Source organism: Sorex fumeus, unplaced genomic scaffold (assembly GCF_029834395.1).
Source record: "Sorex fumeus unplaced genomic scaffold, SorFum_2.1 ptg000055l, whole genome shotgun sequence".
NCBI classification, from domain to species: domain Eukaryota; kingdom Metazoa; phylum Chordata; class Mammalia; order Eulipotyphla; family Soricidae; genus Sorex; species Sorex fumeus.
In genome coordinates, this window is record NW_026606112.1 from 2736143 (window position 1) to 2760395 (window position 24253).

Here is a 24253-nt window from a genome sequence, read left to right on the forward strand (position 1 = left end):
GAGAGAGAGAGAGAGAGAGAGAGAGAGAGAGAGAGAGAAGAGAGAAAAAGAAGGAAGGAAGGAAGGAAGGAAGGAAGGAAGGAAGGAGAGAAAGAGAGAAAGAGAGAAAGAGAGAAAGAATGAATCTGTCTCTTGGCTCCCAACCCAGAACCCTTTCCAGTTTATCACATTGTTTCTTTTTTATCCATGAGAACATTCACATGTACATCCAGGGATGTAGACTTTTTTCCCTAAGTAGAAGCTAGCATTTATTTCCCAGGGATCATGAAGTGGCTGTTTGTGAAATTGCAGATATCTTCAGCGGTCCTCTCTCTTACCAGGTATCAAGTCCCATCACTGAAGAACCTTATCATTTGTTTTTCCCCATCTCTGTTCTTCACTCTTCTTTCCTTTCTTCTTACTTCTTCTTTCTTCTTATTTATTCGTCTACCAGGCCATTCTTCATCATCCATCCATTGACCACCATCCATTGACCATCTTTCCCTCCGTCCATCCACCCATCATTTGTCATCTCCCGGTTGGCCAGCCATCTACCCACCATCTCTCCCCTTCCTCCCAGCTCTCTGTGTCTGAACATTAGCCTTGCGACGTGTTGGCATATGGTGGTGGCCAAGGCAGGCATGTATCTGCTCGCAAGCGTATGGACAATATACCTTACAGCCAGTGAGGGAAGGTGTGGAAAGATTCTGTAAATGATTCTGGCACAGTGACTATTATAGTTGATGTTATAGTCACCATTATTTTTGCAGGGGGATTGGTGATTTTAGGGCCACACCCAGCAATGCTCAGAGATTACTCCTGACTCTGTGCTCCGGACTTACTCCTGACAGTGCTCTGGGAGCCATATGGGATCTAACCCAGGTTGGCTTCATGCAGGGCAAATGCCCCACCTGCGGTGCTACCTGCTCAGACCCCTGATGTGTGCACCTTTCTCCTCTTTCTCCTTTATCATCATCATCGTAATCAAATTTTTGGCAACTGGATATTCACAATTTTTACAACCACAACATCTCAGCAGAAATTCCAAATTTAAACCAAGCCCGTGGAGGCCTGGTTGAAGACAGTGCCCAGTTCTTGCTCTGCAGCTCCAGCCTTCTCCTTGGTGACCCTCAAGGTACCTCTTCAGCGAGCCAGACCTGAAGATCCCTGACCTGGGGCTTTGTCCTGGGGTGCCAGGATTTCATATTCTGATCGTGGAATTCAGTTCTCATATATGCTAATACCCCAGCTGTAGGGACCGCTGGAATGAGTGTGTCAATCCAGGCCCGCCAGCATGGGAGTTAGCCTCTGGGAGTCCTTTTTACTTCCTACACCAGAGCCCATGGCTGGGGCTGCCAACAAGGGCCGGGAACCCTTTTCCCCTGCCCTGTAGGGCTTCCCAGCTCAACCCTGAGCTTGTATATTTAACCATACCTGTGTTTTTTGTTTCCTGTGTCCCATTTTTGAGACACTGGAAACAAAAATATTAACAAAACAGCCTTAAAAATAGGGTAAAGGCATGTGGAGACATACTTGTTGACAGTTATTTCTGCAAAATGTGGGTAACTTGAAATTATTTACTCGGACTTAATTTCCCCGGGGTGAGGGTGGGGGTGGGGGCTGGTGTCACGTCATAATTGGGGAGCAGTGGCGGGGTCGCCTCCGGCAGACTGGAATAAGAAGCAGAGCCCGGGATGCCCCTAGCGCAGTCACACAGCTGGGCCCTCTTAATCAGCCCCTTTGTTTGTTCCATTTCTTTTTTTTTTTTTCTGCAGTGGCTATAACAGCTGCTGTGATGCCTGGCCACAAGAACCAGTGGACTTTGCATACAGCAGGGCTCACGTGCTTTCTTATCTTTTTTGTATATGAGGGTTGCTACAAAGCCGGCCAGCCACTTGTAGAAATGGCCACTTAGAAAAGGCTTGAATTCTTTGGATGAAAAAGGATCGCCAATTTAAGAATGTGCCAATCCAGACGCCACCCACTCTGGCTTCTCCTGAGTCCCTCCAGTATGCCTCCCATGTCTATGAATTCACTTCTCTGTATTCTCTTTTTTTCTCTAGTGCTTTAATCCAGCTCATATGCAAGTCAGATTAGGTCAAGGATGACTTTATGTAAATCAGATAGTCCATCAGTAAACTGATAAAATATTGCTGTGGGCCAGGGATGTCTGAAGTTGGCCAGTGTTTCATTGGCCAATCCTCCCACTCCTCAAAATTGTTTGAAGCATTGCTGGTTTTTTTTTTTAATTTGAATGACTTTGAACTTTGTACATGTTTGCCAGTTGGCCACAGACCCCACTATTCTCTATTGTCCTTTCAAGCCTACCTTCCTTCAAGTATTTACATTAGCAGCTAGCTTTTCAAACCAGTCTGGTTCCTTCTTGAATTTCAAATCTGTTTGGCTCTACCTTCCTTGGGCATCTCCTATATGCAGGTTAGAATTCTAAAATATTACTGGCTGTTCTCAACTTCGTTGTTGCTAGCATTCTAGTGAATGGTGTTGTTAAAGCATATGAAATATACAGTACAGTACTTGTTTATAAAACAAACAAGGCTTGTACTCCTTGTTGGGAATGCTTTAAAATAGTAACCAGTAACTCTTAATGTCTATACTAAGAGATTCAGCAGATTTTGCATGAACTTGCCCATGGTTTCTGATTTGATTTGTTGTATTTAGTGTTAGGCTATCACCAGAAGTGCTCAGGGCTTACTCTTGGTAGTGCTCAGAGGTCAGTCCTGGTGGTGGTCGTGGAGCCATATGTAGTACACATGGAGATTGAACTAGGATTGGCCCTTGCAAGGCAAACACCTCCCTTTGTATTACCTCTCTCTGCCCCACAGACCTTACAGGTTTTATATGGGTTGTTGATTCTGGCTAATGGCACTCTAGGGTTCTTGGAGCTCTAAAGTGACTTTTATAATGACCACTCAGATGTCCATACTTTTTTATGCCCATATTGTCAAGTTTCAGCCTTCGTTTCTTTTTTTTTTTTCCTTTTTTTGTCACACCTGGCGATGCACAGGGGTTACTCCTGGCTCTTCACTCAGGAATTACTCCTGGTGGTGCTCAGGGGACCATACAGGATGCTGGGAATTGAACCCGGGTTGGTCGCATGCAAGGAAAACTCCCTACCCACTGTGCTATCGCTCCAGCCCCTCAGCCTTCATTTCTAGCTTGGTTAGCCCCATGCTTTGTCTGACAAGAGACTTTATTCATATCTGTAAGTTGGCCATAGTGCTTATCATGTGAACACAGACACATCCACATACAGGATTCCCCTGACTATTGGTACTCAGCCTAAAAGATGATCGTTGTTTTAACAAGACCTTCTTGTGTTTCTATTCCCCAGCAGATATATGGACTGATCACTCTTTTCAGACAGACCCAGATTTGCCACCTGGCTGGAAAAGAATCAATGATATCGCCGGGACCTATTATTGGCACATACCAACGGGAACCACCCAGTGGGAGCGCCCCGTCTGCGTCCCCGAGGAGCCGCAGGCCCCTCGGAAGGGGTCACTCGGCTCAGCCACACCATCTCCTACCCCAGAGAATGAGGTAAAATGGAACGTCTCTTTCCTGCTCAGTACAGGGGACCCGTTTGTGATGTCTCTTTATGCTCATTCCTTCTGCCCTTACAGGTCCTCAGGTAAGTGTCTCAGGGGTCATGTGTGTTGTGTTGGGACCGTCTATAAAGTATTCCTCCTAGTCAAGAGCATCAGCATCATCTTCAGGGATGGTGTTGGTGTCTTGTTTGGGCCTCATGGCTCTGGCTCTCATGGAATGCCATTCCAGGTACGGGAAGGAACAAGACTGATTAACAAGAGGCAGTTAATGTTCCCTGCTACTCCCCGAGGTGGTGCTTTTCTCTGTAGGTGCCAATGCTGGTGCCAGCTCCATAAAATATTTACAGTGGCAGGAACTCTGGGCCAGGCGTGTCAAGAAGGCTGCATGTCTAATTAGCTCTGGGCTCAGCGACGCCATGGAGGGCCAGGCTGTGAGCGTAACCTCTGAGAACCCTTACATGCTTAATTTCTGTTTTTTTTTAATAAGGCATCTGTTTATTTAGCAGAAGTGGCAATGTTTTAGGGGGAAAAATAGCTGCATAAATTTCTGTTATTCCTGTGGGGGAGAAAAATCTAGATGTTTAAACAAAGAATTGAGGCATTAAAGAAATAACATCATGGCATTTATTAATACAGAGATTTCTGCCTTGAATCTTTGTGAATCCTTACAATAAAATATTCAAGAGCATCCACTCTGGGGAAAGGTCACAGTTAAAGAATGCCTTGTTTTTAATTTTTTTTTCCTTTTGAGAAAAGTGGTTTAATCCTTAACACCTAGGCATTTCTGCCCTTTTCTGACCATATTTCTTTTAGTCTTTGAATCACACCTTTTTTTCCTTTACTTTGGGGGGTAAGGAGAACCTTTGAACTCCATCTCTCACCTGCAAAACTTCTCTCTTCCTGTCCTTAAAAGTATACAATAGGGCCAGAGAGTTAGGAAGGCATTTGCTTTGCATGCAGCCAACCTGGCCTCAATCCCTGAGCACTGCTCAGAGTGATCCCTGAGCACGGGACCAGGAGTAAGCCCTGAGCATAGCTGGGTATGACCCAACACCACACACACACACACACACACACACACACACACACACACACACACACACTCAAAAAAAAAGTTGACAGTATCTGGGACCAGAGAGAGCTCAAAACCTAGGAGCCCCTTAGCAATACAGGCTGAAAATTGAAAAGTTAAAAAAGTAGACAATATCTTATTTTTTCCCCATCTTCAGTTTTTTTGCTTTCCTTGGTGAGATAGTAAGAGCTATATTTCCACCTGCTTCCTCCTTTTACTGAACTTCAGTATAAATGAAGTCCCTCTCCTGGACTTCCAGTTGTCCATCTTGCAAGGAATGCAGGGCTGATGCAGGCTGTGAGCTCACGAGCGGTCACGGGGCTTCTGTCTGCTAGCATTCTGCCTTGATAAGCAAGCCCACGCTCAGGATGAACCATCTAGGATGTTATTGCTCATGCCTAGGACTTGTTAGAGCTTTTCTTTTTTATTGAGGTACAACATTCCTGCTCCCTGGGCAATTTCCATTCATTTATTCACATAGTGTTGGGGGGGTACCTGGAGGGAAACAAAGAAGCCAACACAGTTCTGGGCCTCAAGCTTGAAGGGACCAGAAGAGAGTGCAGCCAGTAAAGCTCTTGCCTTGTACACAATCCATGTTTGACTGCTCCCCTCATCTCTACATATGGTCCCCTAAGCACTGCCAGGAGTGACCCTTGAGTATGGAGTCAGGAATAAGTCCCGAGCATCTCCAGGTATGTCTCCCAAACCCCCCAAATTAAAAACTTTAAAGACAATAAAAATAAAATCACAGAGACCAAGGATTGGTTTAATCATTGTTTGAGAGGTCCAGCGCCAGATAACCAGAATCATAACCAGAATGTGCAGATGCTGAGAACTCTGCTAAAACAGAGGCATAGAGTAGAGTGCAGTGGGACACAGTTCAGGCTCAGAGCTTACTTCACTCTTTTTTCTCATACCTGATGTCCCAGGTTCGAGAGTTGTCATTCTCCTTTGTCATGTGACAGCAGTGAGACACAGAAATGGGGGTGGGGGAAACTTTCCCGAGTTCTTACGCCTTGGACTTGGTGGAGAGAAGCCTGAGTTAAAGTCTGACATGCCTCGCTCTTTTTTTTTTCTTTTTGGGTCACACTCGGCAGGGTTACTCCTTGCTCTGCACTCAGGAATTACTCCTGGCAGTGCTCGGGGGACCATATGGAATGCCGGTGATTGAACCCGAGTCAGCCGCTTACAAGACAAATGCCCTACCTGCTGTACTATCGCTTCAGCCCTGACATGCCTCACTCTTACACCAAGCCTTCACAATCCCATTGAACAGGGGACTTGGAGAGCCTTGAATGTCTTCCTCTCACCCCAAAGGAGAGCTGTATGATAGGCAGAACCATCTAGAAAACAATTTCTCTTGATAACCTTGTCTCGAGTGCTAATGACAATTGAGGAGAATGATGAGTTCTCTGACACCGTTTCTTTGATCCCTAAATAGAATCAATTTCAACTAATTTGGAAACATGAGAGAAGGCAAACCGTGAAGGGCGAGAAGAAACTTGTAATATGTCGTGTTAGAAATGCATATCTTATTGAGCTTTTTTTTTTTCTGAGCTAGCTTTAAAAAGAAAAAAAAAAATCAAATAAATAAGTGCCAAATCTGTTGACTCAGCGTCCCTAGCATTCAGGACTGAAAGCTTCCTTACAGTTTGACGATTTTCTATTTCACATTCCAAAGTTCAGTGCAGAAGTGTTAAGCTCAGCGGATAATATTTTCTCTCCACATGCCAACAGCATTTTCGAAAGTTTATAAACTGGCCAGGGAAGCATTTGCTGCTGGAATTTGGCCCACGGCAGTCCCTCCCCATTCATTGATTTGTTCCAAATTACTGTGATGTTGAGTTTCTGAGAGACAAGGGAGCCACAGAGAGTATTTTTTTAATGGTTGACCAGTAAAGCAAGTCTGAACTTACCCTCTTTCTGATTGGAGGGGTTTCAGGATTCCTTAGGAGACAAGGGGAGAGGGCCAAAGAAATGGTACAGGGGTTAAGGCACTCGCCTTGAGTGCTGTCTGACCCTAGTTCCATCTCTGTGGCAAAAAGAGGGTATGGCAGAGAAAGAGGGTAACTAGGCAAGGGGCAGTGGGGTTGTTTCTTGGACAGTCATTTCTTCTGGGTCCTAATTCTGAATTCTGCCACATCACTTACTGTGTCTGGGGAGCCCTGAGCCTCCCACTCCCTCCAAGGAGAATATTCCTTATATTTGGTTAAAACCAGTAGATTTTCCACTGAACTTTAAAAAACAACCTAAAAGGGCTATTCTTTCATCATTTTACTGAACACCTTGATTAGATGAACATTTGGAACCATCCAGAAGGTTCTTGCTAGCTTTTAAACGCAAGGGTTGTATTTCTCAGCCCTTGAGAGGCTGTGAGCAGAATGGCCTGCATGCTTGAATATTCGGATGCCTTATTCCCTGAGCTGGACTCTCGGAGGCCTGGGAATCTTTCTTTTCCAGAAGCATCAAGGTGCTTCAGTGCTAAGAAAAAGAGTCTGTTCTCAGCGAGTTGGGGGGCCCTGTTCTTACCTTCTTCTTACCACACTTATGACTCTTCTTCAGTTCTTTGGCTACACCCTAACACCTCCTGGGAGTTTCTGCTCTCACTTCCTCTCAAATGCCCTTGATTCTGGACCGTTCCTGTGTAGTAGACCACTTGCATGGGTCAGGAGGGGGCTGCTCTCCTCTCTCAACCTAGGAGGTATAGGGGACCTTGTTCTAGTCAGAACAGAAAAGGTCCGTTCGTGTTTTTACTTACTTGAGTTTTTCGTGAAAGGACTTCTTTTCGGAGTGCCCATGTTATTTTAAATGTTTTTTCAGAATCACTGTATAGAGTCTTTGTTTAAGTCAGTTTGGAAAAGGGGATCTCTGGAAGTTTTCCAGTAGACTCACATGGCCACGGCATGAACATTTGAGTCATAGTCTTAGAGTTGTAGGTAGCTTTTATAGGGATTATTTATGCACAGAAGAAATACATTAATTTTTTTTTTTAAACTCGAACACACAGTTCCAAAACTTCTCGTGAAATTCCAAGGAGTCATTTGAATCCCTATTTTAGGTAGTGGGCTGTTGTGGGAAGCATACCTGGAGGTGTGTGTGGCGGGGGGTCGGGGAGTGCTACTCCTTATTCTGTGCTCAGGAGTGACCCCTGGAAGTGCTCCAGAGTCTGGGGATTTAAACCAGGGTCAGCAGATGTGAAGGAAGAGCATTCCCCACTGCACTCTCTCTCTCTCTCCCCCTAATTCGCCATCTGTTTCTTCCTACAAATCTCAGTTTAAATGAAAAACAAATATTGTCCGTTCCCTTCCACACACATACGTCCCATACGGGGGAGGATGATGCGGGACCACACAAGCATTGTGGCTTCTCTTTACAAAGGAGGTTCCTATGGTTTGTTTTGTTTTGTTTGGGTGCCATACCTGGAGGCTCTCAGGTCTTCCTCCTGGCAAACTCAGGGGCCTGTGTATGGAATGATGGAGTTTGAATTGGGTTGGCTCTGTGCAAGGCCTTCCCTGCTGTCCTATCCCTCTGGTCCCTTATTAAGGAGGTTCTAATTTCAGCATGTGCCGTGTCCTTCCTCCTTCCCGCCCTGACTGTGAATTGTCACATCATCCCCGTGATGCAGTGTCTGACCCTTCCTGGTCTGGCTCCTATGAACACAGAGATCTTTCTCCCCCAGAAGAGCCACATGCATATAACCTCATCGTCTTTGGGGGTGCACAGCTCCCCCATGATGATTACTCTCCCCTATTCTCATAAAAACCAGGTGACTGCTGTGGAGAGTGAAGAGGGAAGGGACTGGGGGCTTCACAGCTTCCCTGCGACTCTGTGAGATGGTTTAGACATGAAGGGGACTCATTTCTCTCTTAGTTTGGAAAGCTACAGTTCCAGTGCCCATTCCATCAAAGCTGGCCCTGCCATCTCCTCTCCCTACAGCAGTGACCCTAACCTCACTCTGTGCTGACTTTGCCCTCTCAGAGCTGTGCAGTAAAATTTGGGGGACGGGGGATGGGGGAAGGGGCTGGGACCGGCCCACAACCAGCACCGCTCAGGGATCACTCCTAGAGGTGCTCAGGGCACCGTAGGGGATGCCAGGGATCAAACCCAGATCAGCCACACTCAAGGCAAACACCCTACCCGCTGTTCTATCACTCCGGCCCCTTCTACTGGTTGTTGAAACTGAGCAAAAAGTCCAGATCTTTTAATGGTCCCTTCTCACTGCCAAAGACCTTTCATTGAAAGTTCACTTTCACGGTTTCTGAGTAGAGAGCTTGATAGCGCATTGGACCCTTGTTCCCGGATAACCTGGGGTTCTGGCCACGTGATTACCCCCACAAAAATGTTGGACTCTTCCCGAAGTCATCGTGGAGGGGACGAAGCAGCTGCTCACTGTCCTGGTGAATGAATGGGATGTGGGAGAGGGAGAGCTGTCTTCATTGCAGAGTCCACTGCTCGTGCCCGCCCTCCGGGCCCAGCTTTGTGCTGCCCACGATGTGGGGGAACCGTATGGTGACCAGGTTTGAAGTCACGAACATGCTATCCTGCAAGCAGGTAGAGTTAGAGCAGTTTCCCAAAGTGGGCGAACCTGACCCCAGGTATCTGCAAGGCTGGGGAGCCCACATGAACAGTGGGGCACAGTTGGCAGCTACAGGGGCAATTGGAAGGCACTTCCTGTTTGCTTACTGAACACTCTGGTGCTGCTCTTTGTGGTAGGTCACATTCAAGTGTAAGCCACCAGAGGTACATGCCAGGTCAACCAACGTGTTAAAGAAGATAGATTTCTGAGGGGGGGGGCGGGGGGATCAGGTTCGGGGGGAATGGTGAAAAGTAACCAAAGATAGGTCAAATAAATTGGGGGGACTCTGAGTTAGCAGCATTTGTCTTAAATTGTTGTTAGCTGCGGATTGTTGGTTTTTTTTTCTTTTGGTTTTATTGTTTCCCAGCAAGATATTGGCATCAGCCTAGGTTCCTTAATAAATAGACCTTTCCCCCTTGTTGTCCTTTTTAAATTCTTTATTGGGAGATGGAGCAGTGGTGGCCCACACCTTCCAATGCTCAGAGACTGCTCCTGGTGGTGCTCAGGATTCATTTCTTTCTTTTTAATTTTTAAAAAAAAATTTTTTTACTAGATCAGTGTATGTATTTTTTTTAATTTTTATTAGTGAAACACCATGAGATACAATTGTAGACTTATAAATTTTTGTGCTAGGGTTTCAGTTATACATTGATAGAGTACCCATCCCTCCACTGATCTCAGTATCCCTCCCACCCCCCATCTCCCCCATCCCAACCTGCCTCTGTGGCAGGGCATTTCCTTTTGTTCTCTCTCTCCTTTTGGGTGCTGTGGTTTGCAAAAGAATCATTGAGTAGCAGTCATGTCCAGTCCATAGTCTACTTTCAACATGCATCAACATCCTGGGAGGATCCTTCAAACACCCTTTATTTGGTGCTCCCTTCTCTATCTGAGCTGCCTTTGCCCCTAGCATGTGTGGCTGGTCTCCAAGCCATGGAGTAAACCTCCTTGTACGTAACTCAGCTATTCTTAGGTGTTAGTCTTTTAATTTTTTTTTTAATTTTAATGAATCACCATGAGATACAGTTACAGACTTTCATGATTGCATTTCAGTCAAACAATGTTCAAGTACCCATTCCGCCACCAGTGCCCATTCTCCACCCGCAATGTTCCCAGTATCCCTCCCTGCATCTCCACCCCTTCCCACCGCCTGCTTCTGTGGCAGGCACAATCAGGAGTCACTTCCGGTGGTTCCAGAGTCCATGCAGTGCTGGGGGTCCGACCTGGCCCTCCTGAGCGCTGAGCGTGTGCTCTAGCCCTTTGTGCTCTCTCCCTGTTGGTTCTTTTGCGTGAAACTAATTTGATACTTAACAACCGATGCCTTGAGCACAGACATTCCCCCATTTCTACATCAGCCCCTAGACAAGTATCATCTCGTCCTCCACCCCTACCTTAAGAAAACAGCTGCTGGGGGCGGAGTATAAGAATAGCAGGGTAGAGCGTTTGCCTTGTATACTCAGGTTTGATGCCCACGTTTAATCCCCAGCATCTCACGTGGTCCCCGAAGCACTGCCAGGAGTGATTCCTGAGTGCAGAGCCAGGAGTTAGCCTTGAGCACTGCTAGGTTTGACCCCAAAATTAAATAAGAAAGGAAGGGAAGGAAGGAGGGAAGGGGGGTAGAAAGAGAAAGAAGGGAGGGGGGATGTGTGGGGTGTGTGTGTGTGTGAGGTGAGAGAGAGAGAGAACAGCTGCTGTTTGGGATTTGAGTGGGTGTGGTGGGCAGAGGAGGGCATAAACCCTGGGAGCTGTTTGCTGTTAAGATTACATTGATAAAATAACTCCCCTGTCTACTAATGTCCATTCCTCTGTGTTGGGGGTAATTACACTCCCTGGCTGTCCTGGGAGATGGGGGTGGGGGGTGAGGGTCTTCCCACTGTAGAGAGAACATGCTCGCATGTTGTAGAGGGAATTTGTTTCCTAACCCATTCTGTCAATATCAATGCTAACAACAGTGTCTTGTGTTTTTTTTCTTCTTCTTTTCTCTTTTTCCTTTCCTTTGTTTTTTTTTTTATTTTAAATCCATGTGCCTTCTTTTCCGATGTGAATAATTACATGTCTAGAAACAGTCATGGAGTGATTTTGCCGTTCTGAATGGGGGAAAGATTAATAGTGACATTTGGAAGGCAAGTATATTGTCAGACTCCACATCCTGTGCTCGCTTGCCCACCTGTGCATGGCCGCGGCTGCCTCGGTGTCTCCTCTGTGAATACCACTGTGCGTTCTGCAGGGATAGAGCGACAGGGGCGTCTGGTGAGGGGTGTCCCAGCTCACCCCTGCGTGTGCCTCTGATGTCGCCTGTGGTCTTGGAGCTGCTGCCCGGTTCCCTGCTGGCTCCCCAGAGCCGCGCGCTGCAGCCCCTGCATGCCTCACACATGCCCACGCTCTGCCTGGTGCTGGGAGCACTTCACGCCCCTTTTGTCCTTGAAGGCTGTGCCTTGCACGCCCCCCCCTCCCTCTCCCCGCCCGGCTCTCCATTGATGGAACTGTCAACTTTCCCCTCCAGGACTTGCACGCCGCCACCGTGAACCCGGACCCCAGCTTAAAAGAATTTGAAGGAGCCACGCTTCGCTATGCATCTCTGAAACTAAGGTAGGACAAGGAGGGGGGCGTGCCGTCACCTTGAGCGTGGCGCAGCTGGAGCTGGTGGCAGGGACTCTGAACCCTGTCTCCTGTCTGTCTTCCTAGAAATGCCCCTCACGCGGATGACGAGGACTCTGCCAGCATCAACAGCGACCCGGAGGCCAAGGTGTGTTAGAAAGGTGCTTTCTGGGAAGGGGTCCTACTCAAGTGCCGAAACACGAGGCTTTGGATAATGACTCAGTGTTTCTAAACCAGAGCTGCTTATTCAGCAATTTCCCTTTGTTTGTCTCTTCTTCCTAATCTCCCCACCACATAAAATAAATCCTTCAGCCAAGGTAGGTTTGGGAGGATTTTCATGCCCATCAAGACCCCTCCTGCGTCTCACTTTCATCAGCTTTTTGCACAATGGGCTGAGTTCAAGTTCCTGTTCGGTGGGTGGGCATAGGTCCTTTTGTGTGTGGGGCGGGGGGTGGTGGTTTTGGTTTGGGGGCCATACCTGGTGGTGCTGGGGGGTTACTCTTTGCTCCGGTCACTGCTGGCAGTGCTCTGACCATGTTGGCTGTGTGGTGCCGAGGATCTGACCCAGGCCTTCCCATGCTCAGTCCCTTTGAGCTCTTTCTCCACGTCATACGTTTAATTCAGTTTTGGTTGGGGTTTTGGTGGTGTCAGAAATCAAGTTGAGGGTCATATACGTGTAAGGCAAGTACTTTGCCACCAAGCCAGAGCCCCAGCCCAAACATCGGAAACCTGTAAAGCTGAAATCCATTCAGCGGCACTGCAGAGCCCTGGCGGCTGGCTGCACAGAGATCAGAGCTCCCGGCCCTGACACCCTGATGCAAACCTCAGCAGGACAGAGACAGGCGCATGAACCAGCCCTTCTGGTGAGGTCAGAGCTGGGCCAGCCCATGGCTTTGGGGTAGTTGCGTAGGCAAGTGTTTCTCAGCTGAAGGGCCATATCCGCAGGATATTCCAAGAGGACACAGGTGAAAATCCTGTAAATGGGGAGCCCAGCATGAAACTAGATGCCGTCCAGCAAGACCCAGGGAGGACACAGTCATAGAACCAGAGAGAAAGTGCAAGAGTTAAGGCCTTATGAGCATCACTGGGTGTAGCCCAGATCCTCCACCCTAGTGGAAAAATATATATATAGAAAAAGGCCACTGTCAGAACAAGCTTGAGAAACACTGGCATCGGGCCCAGGGCTGAGAGTCAGAACCTTGGGCCAGGCTCGGGTATGTGTCTCCACTGTCTGGAAATGCTCCTTTTCCCTGACTCTGCGCTTCAGAAAGGGACGGTTCACGTGACAGTGTAATTCTCCTCACACCTCAAATGTTTCCACTGTTGGTGGTCACCTGGGATCAGTAGTCTTCAAGGTGAACTAGTGTCATTGTGTGGGGGTACCTTGGACCTGTGCCCATGTCAGGCACTAAACTTGATCCATTAAATGGTGTGTGTGTGTGTGTGTGTGTGTGTGTGTGTGTGTGTGTGTGTGCGCGCGCGCACGCCTCATCCACCTGCCGTTCTCCCATCTCTCTCCCTCTCCTCGCCACTGCTCCCTCTGCCAGTCCCTGAGATACCTCAGAGCTGGAATCAGGCCCCCGAGTCACCCTACAGTTGGCCTCTTATGTGTTCAAGTGAAAGTGAGAGTCACATGACTCTCATTTTAAACCTGACACTCACAGTAACCAAGCCTAGAGCGGGAGGCACAGTGGTGAAAGCCAAGGGAGGCTGAAAGGAGGCCTCACGCTCCCAACAGCCATCAGTTGTGAATGCCGCGGAAGAGGTTTTAAAGTATATTTCAAGGAATTCTCCCATGGGCATTTGTATATACAAAGGATGGAGTGAAAAACAGCCTGATAGTTGATATGGGGAAAATGTCAGTGGCCCGGATAAAAGATGGAGCCAGCCACATCCTTCTCCTCAACCACACAAGCCCACCCAGATGCTTCAGCTGGGCGCGGGCTCAGGAAGGTGAGGAAGCTGTGGAAGTTTGAAGGGAGCAGAATGACTTGTACGGCTTCAGAAGCCATCCCCACAGGGCCAGAACTATATAGCACAGGAGGAAGAGTGCTTGCCTTGCACGCAGCTGACCCATAGTTCAATTCCCAGCAGCCCAAAAGGTCCCCTAGGTCCTGCCCGGAGTGACTCCTAAGTGCAGAGCCAGGGGTAAGACACCCTCTCTGCCACACCAAGTACCAGGTGGTACAGGAAGTACTGCTGGAGAAGCCTCAGGCAGTTCTTTGGGTCTTCAACAGTGTTTTTCTACCTTTCTGCACTGGCAGAACAGTGGATGAAGACCCCTGTTCAGGGGAGTCTCAGAGCATGGATGAGCAGGTTTCTCTGTGCCCAGGGATATTCAGTGTATGGAATAGTCTTGTCTGGGAAGATACTGTTTAAGATTTAATAGCTTGAGAGGAAAAGTCAGTTCCTGCCTTCAAAGAACTGGCCAGTTGACTGGGTATAGGACTGGACTAATATCGGTGGTGATTTTAAGTTGGAGCAAATTCGCATTCCAGAAATCTAGACAAATCATGATAAATCTCCTCCACCGGGGCTATTTACTTGGCTAGCAGCTCACTAGGGATGGCTTGGTTTATTTAGTATTTAAATTCCACTGTTGAAACCTACTACTCAGAAAGTAAAAATAAAATAAAAACATTTCCTTCCAAATATTATTGGTCAATGCTCCTGGTCACCTAGGAGCTCGGAGATAGACAAGGAGGTTTGGGTGTCTTCATGATGTAGAAGTCTCCATTCTGGATACTTTTCATACTTTATGACGGTCCTCTTTGATAATCTTCTCTAAACAGTGTTTCTATTTTACTTTGTCCAGGAAATGCTTTAAAATTTTCTGCTGCGACTTTCAGGCTTCGTTTGTCAAAAAGACAACTCCTTGGCTCCTGCTGGGGTCAGGGAGCTTATCTGTTCCCATCATTTAACATCCTGTTCCCCATGACCCATGCTCTTATGTCTTAAAATCCAGACTTAGCCCCCAGACACCGTCCTTTGCTCTGGAGCCAGTGGCACATTGCAGCAGGCTGAATGCTTGATTCATGTGATCAGCGCTAAACTACAACTTGATAATTACCTTGTCGAAAACTGGATGTTTCAAAAAACGTGTCCTAGTGGGCTTCAAGCATTTCCCTCCCACCTTTGTGGCTGCTGACTGTGCTAAAAGGGCTGCTCTGCCCCCCTGTGGGCATGATGAAAATGGCACCTCGAAAGAACCGGGCCAGACTGGACCTCATGGGGCTAAAGCCATAGCACAGCGGGTAGGGCGTTTGCCTTGCATGCGGCTGACCTGGGTTCGATTCCCAGCATCCCATATGGTTCCCCAAGCACAGCCAGGAGTAATTCCTGACTACAGAACCAGGAGTAACCCCTGTACACCGCCGAGTATGACCCAAAAAGCAAAAAAAAAAAAAAAAGAAAAGAAAACAGACTGCACCTCATGTAGACCCTCTGAATTATATCACAGGAAAGGGATATTAGCGGTGAACAAATCGGTTTCCTTTGCTGGTGGCAAAAAGCGAGTCTCAGTAAACTCAGTAGTGCTCTAGCCTGGAGTCACACGATTATCTGCTGTAAGAGCCCAGTCAAAGATGGCTCTTAGCTACCTGCCCTCTCTCTTCCGGTTAATGGACAGCAAACCATTCTCCGGGCATTGTAAGATGTCTTAGAGCTGCCTTTTTAGACTGCTGTTCTTTGGAATCCGTGATCAAGGCTGTGGTTCCTGGCCATCAAGCCTGGGCTTTCAGCATCCTCCATCATCCCAGAACCCCCTTCCAGTTCCAAGAAATGAGACACTGGCTATCATGCAGGGTGGCTTGTCACTGACTCTGGGAGAGGGGATGCAAGGCGGGAGCCACCAGGGCCCGGGAGAGGAAGCTGGAGCCCCCTTCTGAACGCAGGTCTGTGCTCTGCCTCGGTCCAGAGGCTGGATGTGCTTCGTGCTGCCAATATGAGACAGCATGGTTCTGTCCCCGTCTCCCAGAGCGTCGCTGGTTAAGTCATTTGCTGTAGCCATGGGGACTGCTGCACTCAATTTGATGTCAGTGGGCCCCCCCCAGGAGGAGAAAGATGGTCACTTTCTCCCGATCCACCTCTGCCACCTGGGACCTAGGGTTACTGGGTTCTTATCTCACCTCACAGAAAGGAATTTCAGGAGTGGACAGGCAGTGAAATTACACAGTTTTTATTTGGAGGTTTTGAAGGAAAGGAGGGAGATAAAATGGAGAGTAATGTGCTCAAGAGAGAACCCCTGCTTCTCCAAAGGTGGAGAGAACCCCTATACACATCCCAGCATTAGACAGGAAAACTTGAAAGTCCCCATCTCAAGAGGGGAGATGCAGGCGACACATGTGCTCAGGCACCACGTGTGCTCAGCCATATGGGTGCAAGCAGCACACGGGCTCAGGCAGCATATGTGCGCCCTTCCTTTGTTCAAGGTGGCCTTTATAGGGTTCCTCCAACCTGCCCCACATGGGGCTTCTACCTAAGTCAGAGTGTTGCTAAGGCAGTTACTAGGGGGATTGGGAGTAGTGATGGTCTTCTTTGAAGTTCCTTTCCTGGTCTTTTTTTTTTCTGCAAGAGCTTCTCTGGGTCTGTTGCTGTAGATGGGTGAGGGTCTTATCAGGCCTTAGTTCCTGCTTTTTCCTATTTTCTTCTGAGGATCTTATCAGGCTCTCAGCAACGTCAGGACTATTTCTTCCCAGGAAATCTTTGCCATTGCCTTGGGAAGGGGCCTTCCCTATCCTGCCTACATCAGTTTGACTCCAGGTTTCAAGAAGCCACTTGGTGACACCCACTCTCTGCTTTGCCCTCTGATCACTCACCGTTGGGAGCATGCAGGCCAAGAAAACAGAGATGTTGGAGATGGACGTAGTAGGGAGCGGAAGGGTGTGGGGGTGCCATGCTTGAGAGCAGACACCCTCTCTCCTTTGGGGGTGGGAGAGGGGCACAGTTGGGGGTGCTCAGAGCTCAGTGTTTACTCTCGGGTCTGCTAAGGGAGTGCCCAGGGCACTATGTGGGGTCCCGGGGATCCAGCTAGGGTGGGCCTCCCTCAAGGCAGGTGTCTCAACCCCTGAACTCTCTCCCTGTCTCAAGACACCCCATCTTCTTCCCTGCCTCCATCCTCAGGAACCCCAGCCCTTGCTGCTGCCTTCTGGAGCTGCTTCTCTGTTTGTGGGACTCAGCTCCGCTTGCTTGGGGGGGGGGGGGGGGTTGGGGGTGCGAACCAGTCTCTGCCTCCCTGGGAAATTCCCGAGCATGTCCTTCTTGCCACTCCACCCACAATCTTTTGGTCACGATACAACACTCAGACAACGTGGGTGACCTGATGGATAATGCGTGTCTTCCTTCCAATTCTGAATCATTAGCAAACCGTTCTCAGCAATCTGGGGACTTTTTACCCAGGCTTTGGGTTTTATGCAGGCTTGTCTTTTCTCTTGGTTCCTTTGTTCAGATCTTGCCCCAGTGGAGAGAGAAGGAAAGGAAAGATACAAATCAGTGGATTATAGTAAGTTTGGCCGAGGAACTTTGTGAGTTCACTGAAAAGTGAATGGGTATGAGACTCTAAACTCTGTGTATTTATGTATCTGTTACCCTCCCTGGCTTCCCATTAGCATAGATTTTCACAAAGTAATTATATTAGAGGTTACTGACTAGATTAGCACTAATAGATAAACAGGAAAGGGAGACGTTTCTCATTCAGATTTATTTCTGGTCTGGGTTGCAAATTCATTATCATTACTTAGCATTCATGGGGGATTTTGCATCTGTGTGCAGTTCTGATCGTTGATTTTTGCTCTGCGGGCATAGGCTCCCTGCCCCCACCCCTACACACACACACACACACACACACACACACAGCCTTTCAAAGTCTCTAGTCTTTGTGAGGCATTTGCCTTTGATTTCTGTTGTGGCTTTATTGAATGGAGCAGGAACCATTCACCAAGACTCATTGTGCCAAAGGGGCAACTTGTGTTAGGATGATCAAGGACAGAACTCTGGACCCAGGGGTCCAGGCCAGGCTCTGCTACTTGCTAGCTGGGTGCCCTGTGGTGGGTTTCAGTCACAGACAATGGCCCCGGCCTCACGTGGCCAGTCTAAATTGCTTTAAGCATAAGAAGCCTGTCAAGTGCTCAGAACCCACATTCCTAACACATTTGCCAATACAGACAATCCCCGGCTTACCGTGTTTTGACTTGCATTTTTTCAACTCTTCAATGTGTGAAAGTGATAGATCTCCGGTAGAAAACTGTACTTTGATTTTTTTTTTTCTTAACTGTGACTTACAAAGGTATTGGTAGTTGAGTTTTAGGCATATAATGTTCCGACACCCAGCCCTCCTCCAGTGTCAATGTCCCTCAGCCAGCCAGTGTTCCTGGGTTCCCTCCCCGCCCCGCCTCCAACACATCCCTGTGATTCATTACAAAGGCCCAGTGGTTGCAGCTTATGTCTTCAGCGGCATTCCCTCTTTTCCTGGACTGCTGATGTGCTGCATCTCCTCCCACTGCGGGGAGGCCCCTGGCTGCCCTGAGAATCCCCAGGTGAAGCAGCCCAAGCTCTGAAGACCTTTTCCTCCCAGCACAGTGCTCGGGGAACCACACGAGCCCCTTGAGGGAGGATTGGCTTGTGCACGGCCAGGAGGGCACTGGAGATGGGGGTGGGGGATCTGGGCCACTGCCGTCCTTGGGACAGCCTGTGACACATGTCAGTCACACGTTTCTGTCATTCCACAAGAGAGAGGGACCGTTCACATGCTCCTCAGAGAGAGAGCCAGGCATGAGCTCCCACACCTGCATTTGCCTCCTGGGCGAGCATTCTCAGGAGAAGCGGGAAGCTCCAGGTCGCTGGGGAACGAGATGGCAGAGAGGGGGTCGCCGCTCCCTCACCCCACAGTGGTCAGCACTGTGGATCCACGTTTTGTCTCCCGGCACGGGGTCTGCTCTGTGTTTCTCGGCTGTTCTCCTCCCTCCGCTCCTAGTGGGTCCTCAGCTTCCCTCCCCACCCTCCTCATGTCTGAGGCCTCTCTGGGCCAGAGCGATCAAGCAGTCGAGGAACTGGCAGGGGCCGCTGCTGAAGGACAGACAGGCAGCCTGGACCCCAGACGTCCGGTGGGGGATTCAAGGCCTGGAGAGCCCCAGATAGCTGTAGGCCTTCATGCAACGTGGCAGAGCCACCGGGAAGAACGGGGCTTCCAGCGGACTCCCCCCCTCTCCGAGACTGTCAGGAAAAACACCTGCACCTGGTGGGCCCGTTTATCCCATCCGGGCTGGAGGCCCCGTGCCCATGCCCAGACTGAGGTGGCAGCTCCAACAATGCTTATTTGTCTGCCGTCGATAACACTGCAGGGCTGGAGAGGGAAACTGAGGTGCAGGGAGGAGTGGGGTGAGGCGGAGCTGTCCTCCCTGTGTTGGGATCGGGAGTTCCCTGGCCCTGGGAGGCGCGGAGAGACCAGATAGACACAATTCCTGCAGGAGTAAAAACGGGGTTTATTTAGACCAGCATGCTGGGGCTCCGCAGCATACCCCAAAAATGGGCAGTGGCTGAGAGCCCCGAACTTCTTCAAAGGGGATCTTATATAGGCCTTCACTGGCCGTTACAGCAAAGCCCGCGCATTTCATAGCCAATAGATTTGTAACAACATATACTTTCTTAACCAATCCATTTAAAAGTACCTCACTCCTTAGCCTATAGATTCAAAGATCAGCATTTACGTACATCGATTGTCAGCACAAGCAAGGTTATAGCTGGAATCATTAAGCCTTAGGTAATATCCCTTGACCATCCTCGTTTTGTGTTACCCAAGTCTGCAGGGTGCTTTAGTGAGACAATACATTCCAGGAAAGGGCAATTTCCCCCAACCACCAGCATCCTGAGTTAGCCTTTACCCAAATCTGCAGGGTGCTTTACTGAGACAATACATTTCAGGGACAGTAAATACACCTGAATCTTGTAGAAAGAAGTTATGCCCTGTTCACTTTGCAAGTCCCCTCCCCCCCAGGTGCAAAGCAGCCAAGCAGTTTTACAGAAAGCAATGTTGCAAGTTAGCTAAAGTACACAAAAATTTGATGCCCTAATATGGATTCTTTCATTCCCCACTTCTTTTCATGAGCATCTCTAATCCTAGAGATCGTGGGGGGGTCAGGGCCTAATTCAAGGACCCGTGGTTAAGAGTAGCTTCCCTCAGTGGGTAGAGTCCGGTATTGTTGCCCCGAATTAGGAGGATCTTCAAGACTCAAACCAATTCTCCCAGGCTTCTCCGACGTCGTTCAAGGCCTTCCCGTAGCTTGGCTATAGAGTCTCTGACAACCTCAGTGTGGTCTGCGTAGAAACAGCATCCCTCCACCAGATCAGAGCAAAGCCCTCTGTTCTTGAGGAACAACAGGTCGAAGGTCGAGTCCTCTCAGGTTTTGGGAGACTATCTCGAACAGGGATGTGAGAGATTTCTCGATGAGGTCTTAAAAAGAGTTAAAGCAACAGAAACCAAAGCAACATAATGCCATACCCATCTCTATCATTAAAACAATGAAAAGGATTAACTCTACAAACAGGTTTGGTTGATAATATAACTTCCTGTGTTCAGATTTTTCTAATGGTCACAGAAACACCAAGCCATTCTCTGGCTTTCTCAGTACAGACTGGAAAAGCTTCTGCCCATATACTGAAGCTATCAATGAGAACCAACATATATTTATACCTTGAACATATGAACATTTGATCATTTGTATAAGGTCAAGCTGCCGATTCACCTCTAAGTTCCTTGATGCTGAACAGGTGTTAGGAGAGGAGGCTCAGGATTTCCACTAGGTTCATTAATGGCACAGAAAGCACAGTTCTGAATTACTTCTATCTTACTTGCTGTTCAGTTCCTCCCCATGGAAGATGGTTCTCACTAGTGTTAAAACATAACCCTTTAATAATATTCCATTGCATTGGTTCAGGAGTTGTTAATCCCATGATGCAACAGAAATTAAGAGCTGATAATATTCTTGTTCTCTCCAAATGACTGTTCACAGAAAATGAGATGCAATAAAGTATAGAAAGAAAATTCACAGTATTTTAGAACTAGATATTAATCTACTCTAATTTAACCAGTTTAGATGCCTTTCTCGACACTTTGGCCAATTCAGACCGGGGGAAAGCAATTCTGCACTTTGAGATGAGCTTCACCCTAGTAAAGCTCTGGCTTTCAATGCTCGTATCAGACTAGTGACAGCATGTATAATATTGAGTTCCCTTTACAGATTAGGCTGTTTTACCTACAGACAGTAAACTAAGTTTTATCTAAAAGATCAAGATTAGAATACATTTATTCAATCACCTCTGTAGAATTAGAATCTGATTCTTACAAAAAGCAAGTTACAGAAACATGGTTTTCTCTCCACCTTCATTTTAAAACGTTGCAAGATAGTTTAACAAACCTGGCTTGTTCTTTTGCATAAACACAGTAAGATTAGAGAACTCTCCATTTGGGATACCCAATTATTTACTGAGAAGTTCTGGGGATCAGCTAAAGACAGGAGACACAACAATAGTGGCATTAATCTTCATTAATCTTATCTGGCACGTCAGAGCTACCCAGGCCTGGCCAGAAGATGTCCCGCGATGTCTCGAGCCCTTGGGTTGTGGCTTTGGTCCTCGTTTTCCACAGAGATGTCCTGGCAGAAAGGAATCCATCCCATCCCTTCTTCAGGGCTGGGAGAAATCCTGGTTTCCAGGTTTTTCCTTGACGCTGAGAGTAGGCCCAGACTGAGTTAGTCATTGCAGAGTCCTAGATTCCTCATTCTCCATAGCAGTGATGGTTTCCAGTCTTTTCTCAAGCCAGTCTGCCTCTAGGGTCGCTCTGAGGTTTGTAGGGTTCTTGAAACAGTACCTGTTAAATCCCTGCTCCTGTCATTTAGACAGATCCCCTGACTGTTTCCCTGGAAGAGGGCTTTGGGGTCCCATGGCTGGTTTTTCCTGTCTGCATGAGGGGTAGACCCTATTACAGAGAGGAAAGACTTATCTGGATTTATGCAAACCAACATAGTGCCATGAAACATCAAAAAAACATACTGAAGGTACAAAAGAAGAGAAAAGCAAGTATTTCACTTTACTCACAGAGATGTAATACACCTGTTTGCTGTGGGTCCTAGTCAGAGAAGCTAAAATCTGTAGAGATAAAGCATACCGTTTAACATGTTTTTAATCCCATGTCAAAACCCTTGATTTCTGCAACTTTTGAAAAATTCAATGATCTTAAGAGCACTGTAACAGGAGTCCAGATAATCCATCAATCATCTTTACCATAGATCTTACCACAAAGGTGCTAGAAGAATTCTGCATGTGATTTAAAGCGTTTCTTATAACAGTTTGACCAGTTCCTTTTCTTTAGAACAACCTCAAACCTTCTACACATTCCTTTACATACATTCTGTAACTTTCATTCATTTAAAAATCAATTTCACTTTAACAGAATTCCTTTCCTTTCTTCCCACTGACGATATCTCCATCCATTATCTTTCTGACTTATGGCATACATCTATAGAAGTACAATGTACAATGTGATCTCCCAAATTTAGACACAAGTTACCAACCATCTCACTTAACATGACAAAACTGTACTCTGCAGTACTATTTCAAAAGCATTAGATCAGTTCCATAGATATTCAAGATGCTTAAAAATGCTCACAATTAAAGCTTTTACAAGGTATATCCACTGGGCAAAAGATCACTTTACATTAGAAACTAACCAGGAGACATCTTAAAATTCTGATTTAGAGGAAAACACAAATACAAAAAGATTAAAACACTCATATATTACCATGAAACAGAAAGCATCTCAGGTCAGGGCTAGGTTGATACCTGGAGACAAACCTTGGCATAAAATAAAATTATCAAAATAATAGCATGCACTTTCAAGCACTAGACAAGCAATGCTATGGCTTCAAATTGTCAGGCTGACATCTGAGACTAATTCAATACAACTTATTACTAAGTAGCCCTAGAAATTTTAGTTACCAAGAGTCTCAGAGATCAGATAGAGCACTGGTAGGACAAACTTTGTAACCAATTTTATAACTCTAGAAACTCATGATTAAACTAAACCATTACGTTTAAACCAGTTTTAATGTGTCATAGTTATTTTAACTCTTTCTAGGTCAAATATTCTAATCCAATGCAGATACAAATATGTACATTAACATAACAGCATAAGACCTATAAACAATCAATTTTTATAAAACATGATAAAACCTTCTTTGGCTTAATTTCAATAGTTCTTGTACCTTAATTATTTAAAATCATGAGCTTTCTACACCAGATACTTTTTAACAATTCCACAGAAATACAAACATGCTTTCAGACACAGAAAAAGCCCTTTGGATTTTTTTTTTAACCAAACTTTGATATCAGCATAAGAAAATATTTGAATTGTTGTGTGAGCACAAAAAGGATGGCAACAATCTATCTTTCCCACCGCCAGCGTTCTGTAGTTTCCCCCACTCCAGGGAGGTAGATGGAGATGGGCAGGAAAAGGAAGGAAACCTTATGGCCAGGCTGCTTGATCTTAGTTGCAGTTTATTCCAATCCTCTCTCCACTCTTGTGCCAAAGACTAGCCTGCCTAGAGCTGGGAATCTGCAACCCAAAGATCAGGCCTGGCTAGCACCTGAGATCTCCGTATCTAAGACCTGCTAGGTTCTGTGAGAAAAAGGGAAACTGCCTCTTACAGATTTTTCATAAAAGTTAGCTGAGGCTTGTAAGACAAGTTCTTGCTTTCTCTGAACTCTTATTTCACTTTAGTTTCAGGCTCTAGTTCCATAGCTCTTCTAGACAGTACAAGATTCTTAAGTTCAAAAAGGATTTCAACTGTTAATAATATAATCAATGTTCTTCTAACAAGAAATTTAGATTGAGAATTCTGCTTTCTCTGTAGGCTCAACCTTCTGATAAGGATTAACCCTTGTCTAACAGGTTCCTAAAACAACTGCATTTCTTAAATCACTGGGTTGCATGTCACTAACTTCTCTAAAATTTCTAGTTCTGATTTCAGCCTGGTTCCAACACTCAAGTGTTCCACACAGACACACAGACAGACAGACAGTCAGACACAGACAGACGGACACAGACAGACAGACAGTGAACTGACGAAAACACCACACGTACATGTGCACATATCTGTAGTTGATCGATCAATCTGACCCTTCAAAAAAATGGCAGGGAGAAACTGATGGACTGAGAAAGGAAGGGACAGCTCCCAGGGCGGCTGATTGGGAACTCTGCTCCTCATTTCCCAGCCTAACTAGTCAGTCTCCCACTTGTTAAAAATGGGTCAAGAAAGCGCTTTTGTTGATATAAGCCGGCAAAATAAACTATGACAAAGATGTTACCATATTTTCGCCAAGGCTAATTCTGAGGCAGGGAACTAGTACCTTCCTATCAGACATGGGGATAGGCTTCTTTGTTTCCGATGTCAAACAGTTAATCATAAGATC

General features: G+C 46.9%; 1 protein-coding gene across 5 annotated transcripts in view; it reads left to right on the forward strand.

The window, feature by feature from the left end:
- Positions 1–24253, forward strand: part of APBB2 (amyloid beta precursor protein binding family B member 2) — a 247786-nt gene that overhangs the window by 135880 nt on the left and 87653 nt on the right. For 2 of the 5 annotated variants that reach the window (XM_056125520.1, XM_056125522.1), the window contains exons 4-6: positions 3332–3540; positions 11697–11782; positions 11879–11939. In XM_056125520.1, the coding sequence (XP_055981495.1) occupies positions 3332–3540; positions 11697–11782; positions 11879–11939 (356 nt within the window). Of the gene's footprint in view, positions 1–3331; positions 3541–11253; positions 11317–11696; positions 11783–11878; positions 11940–24253 lie in introns of all 5 variants that reach the window. The other 3 variants (XM_056125521.1, XM_056125523.1, XM_056125526.1) reach the window with 2 other exon arrangements.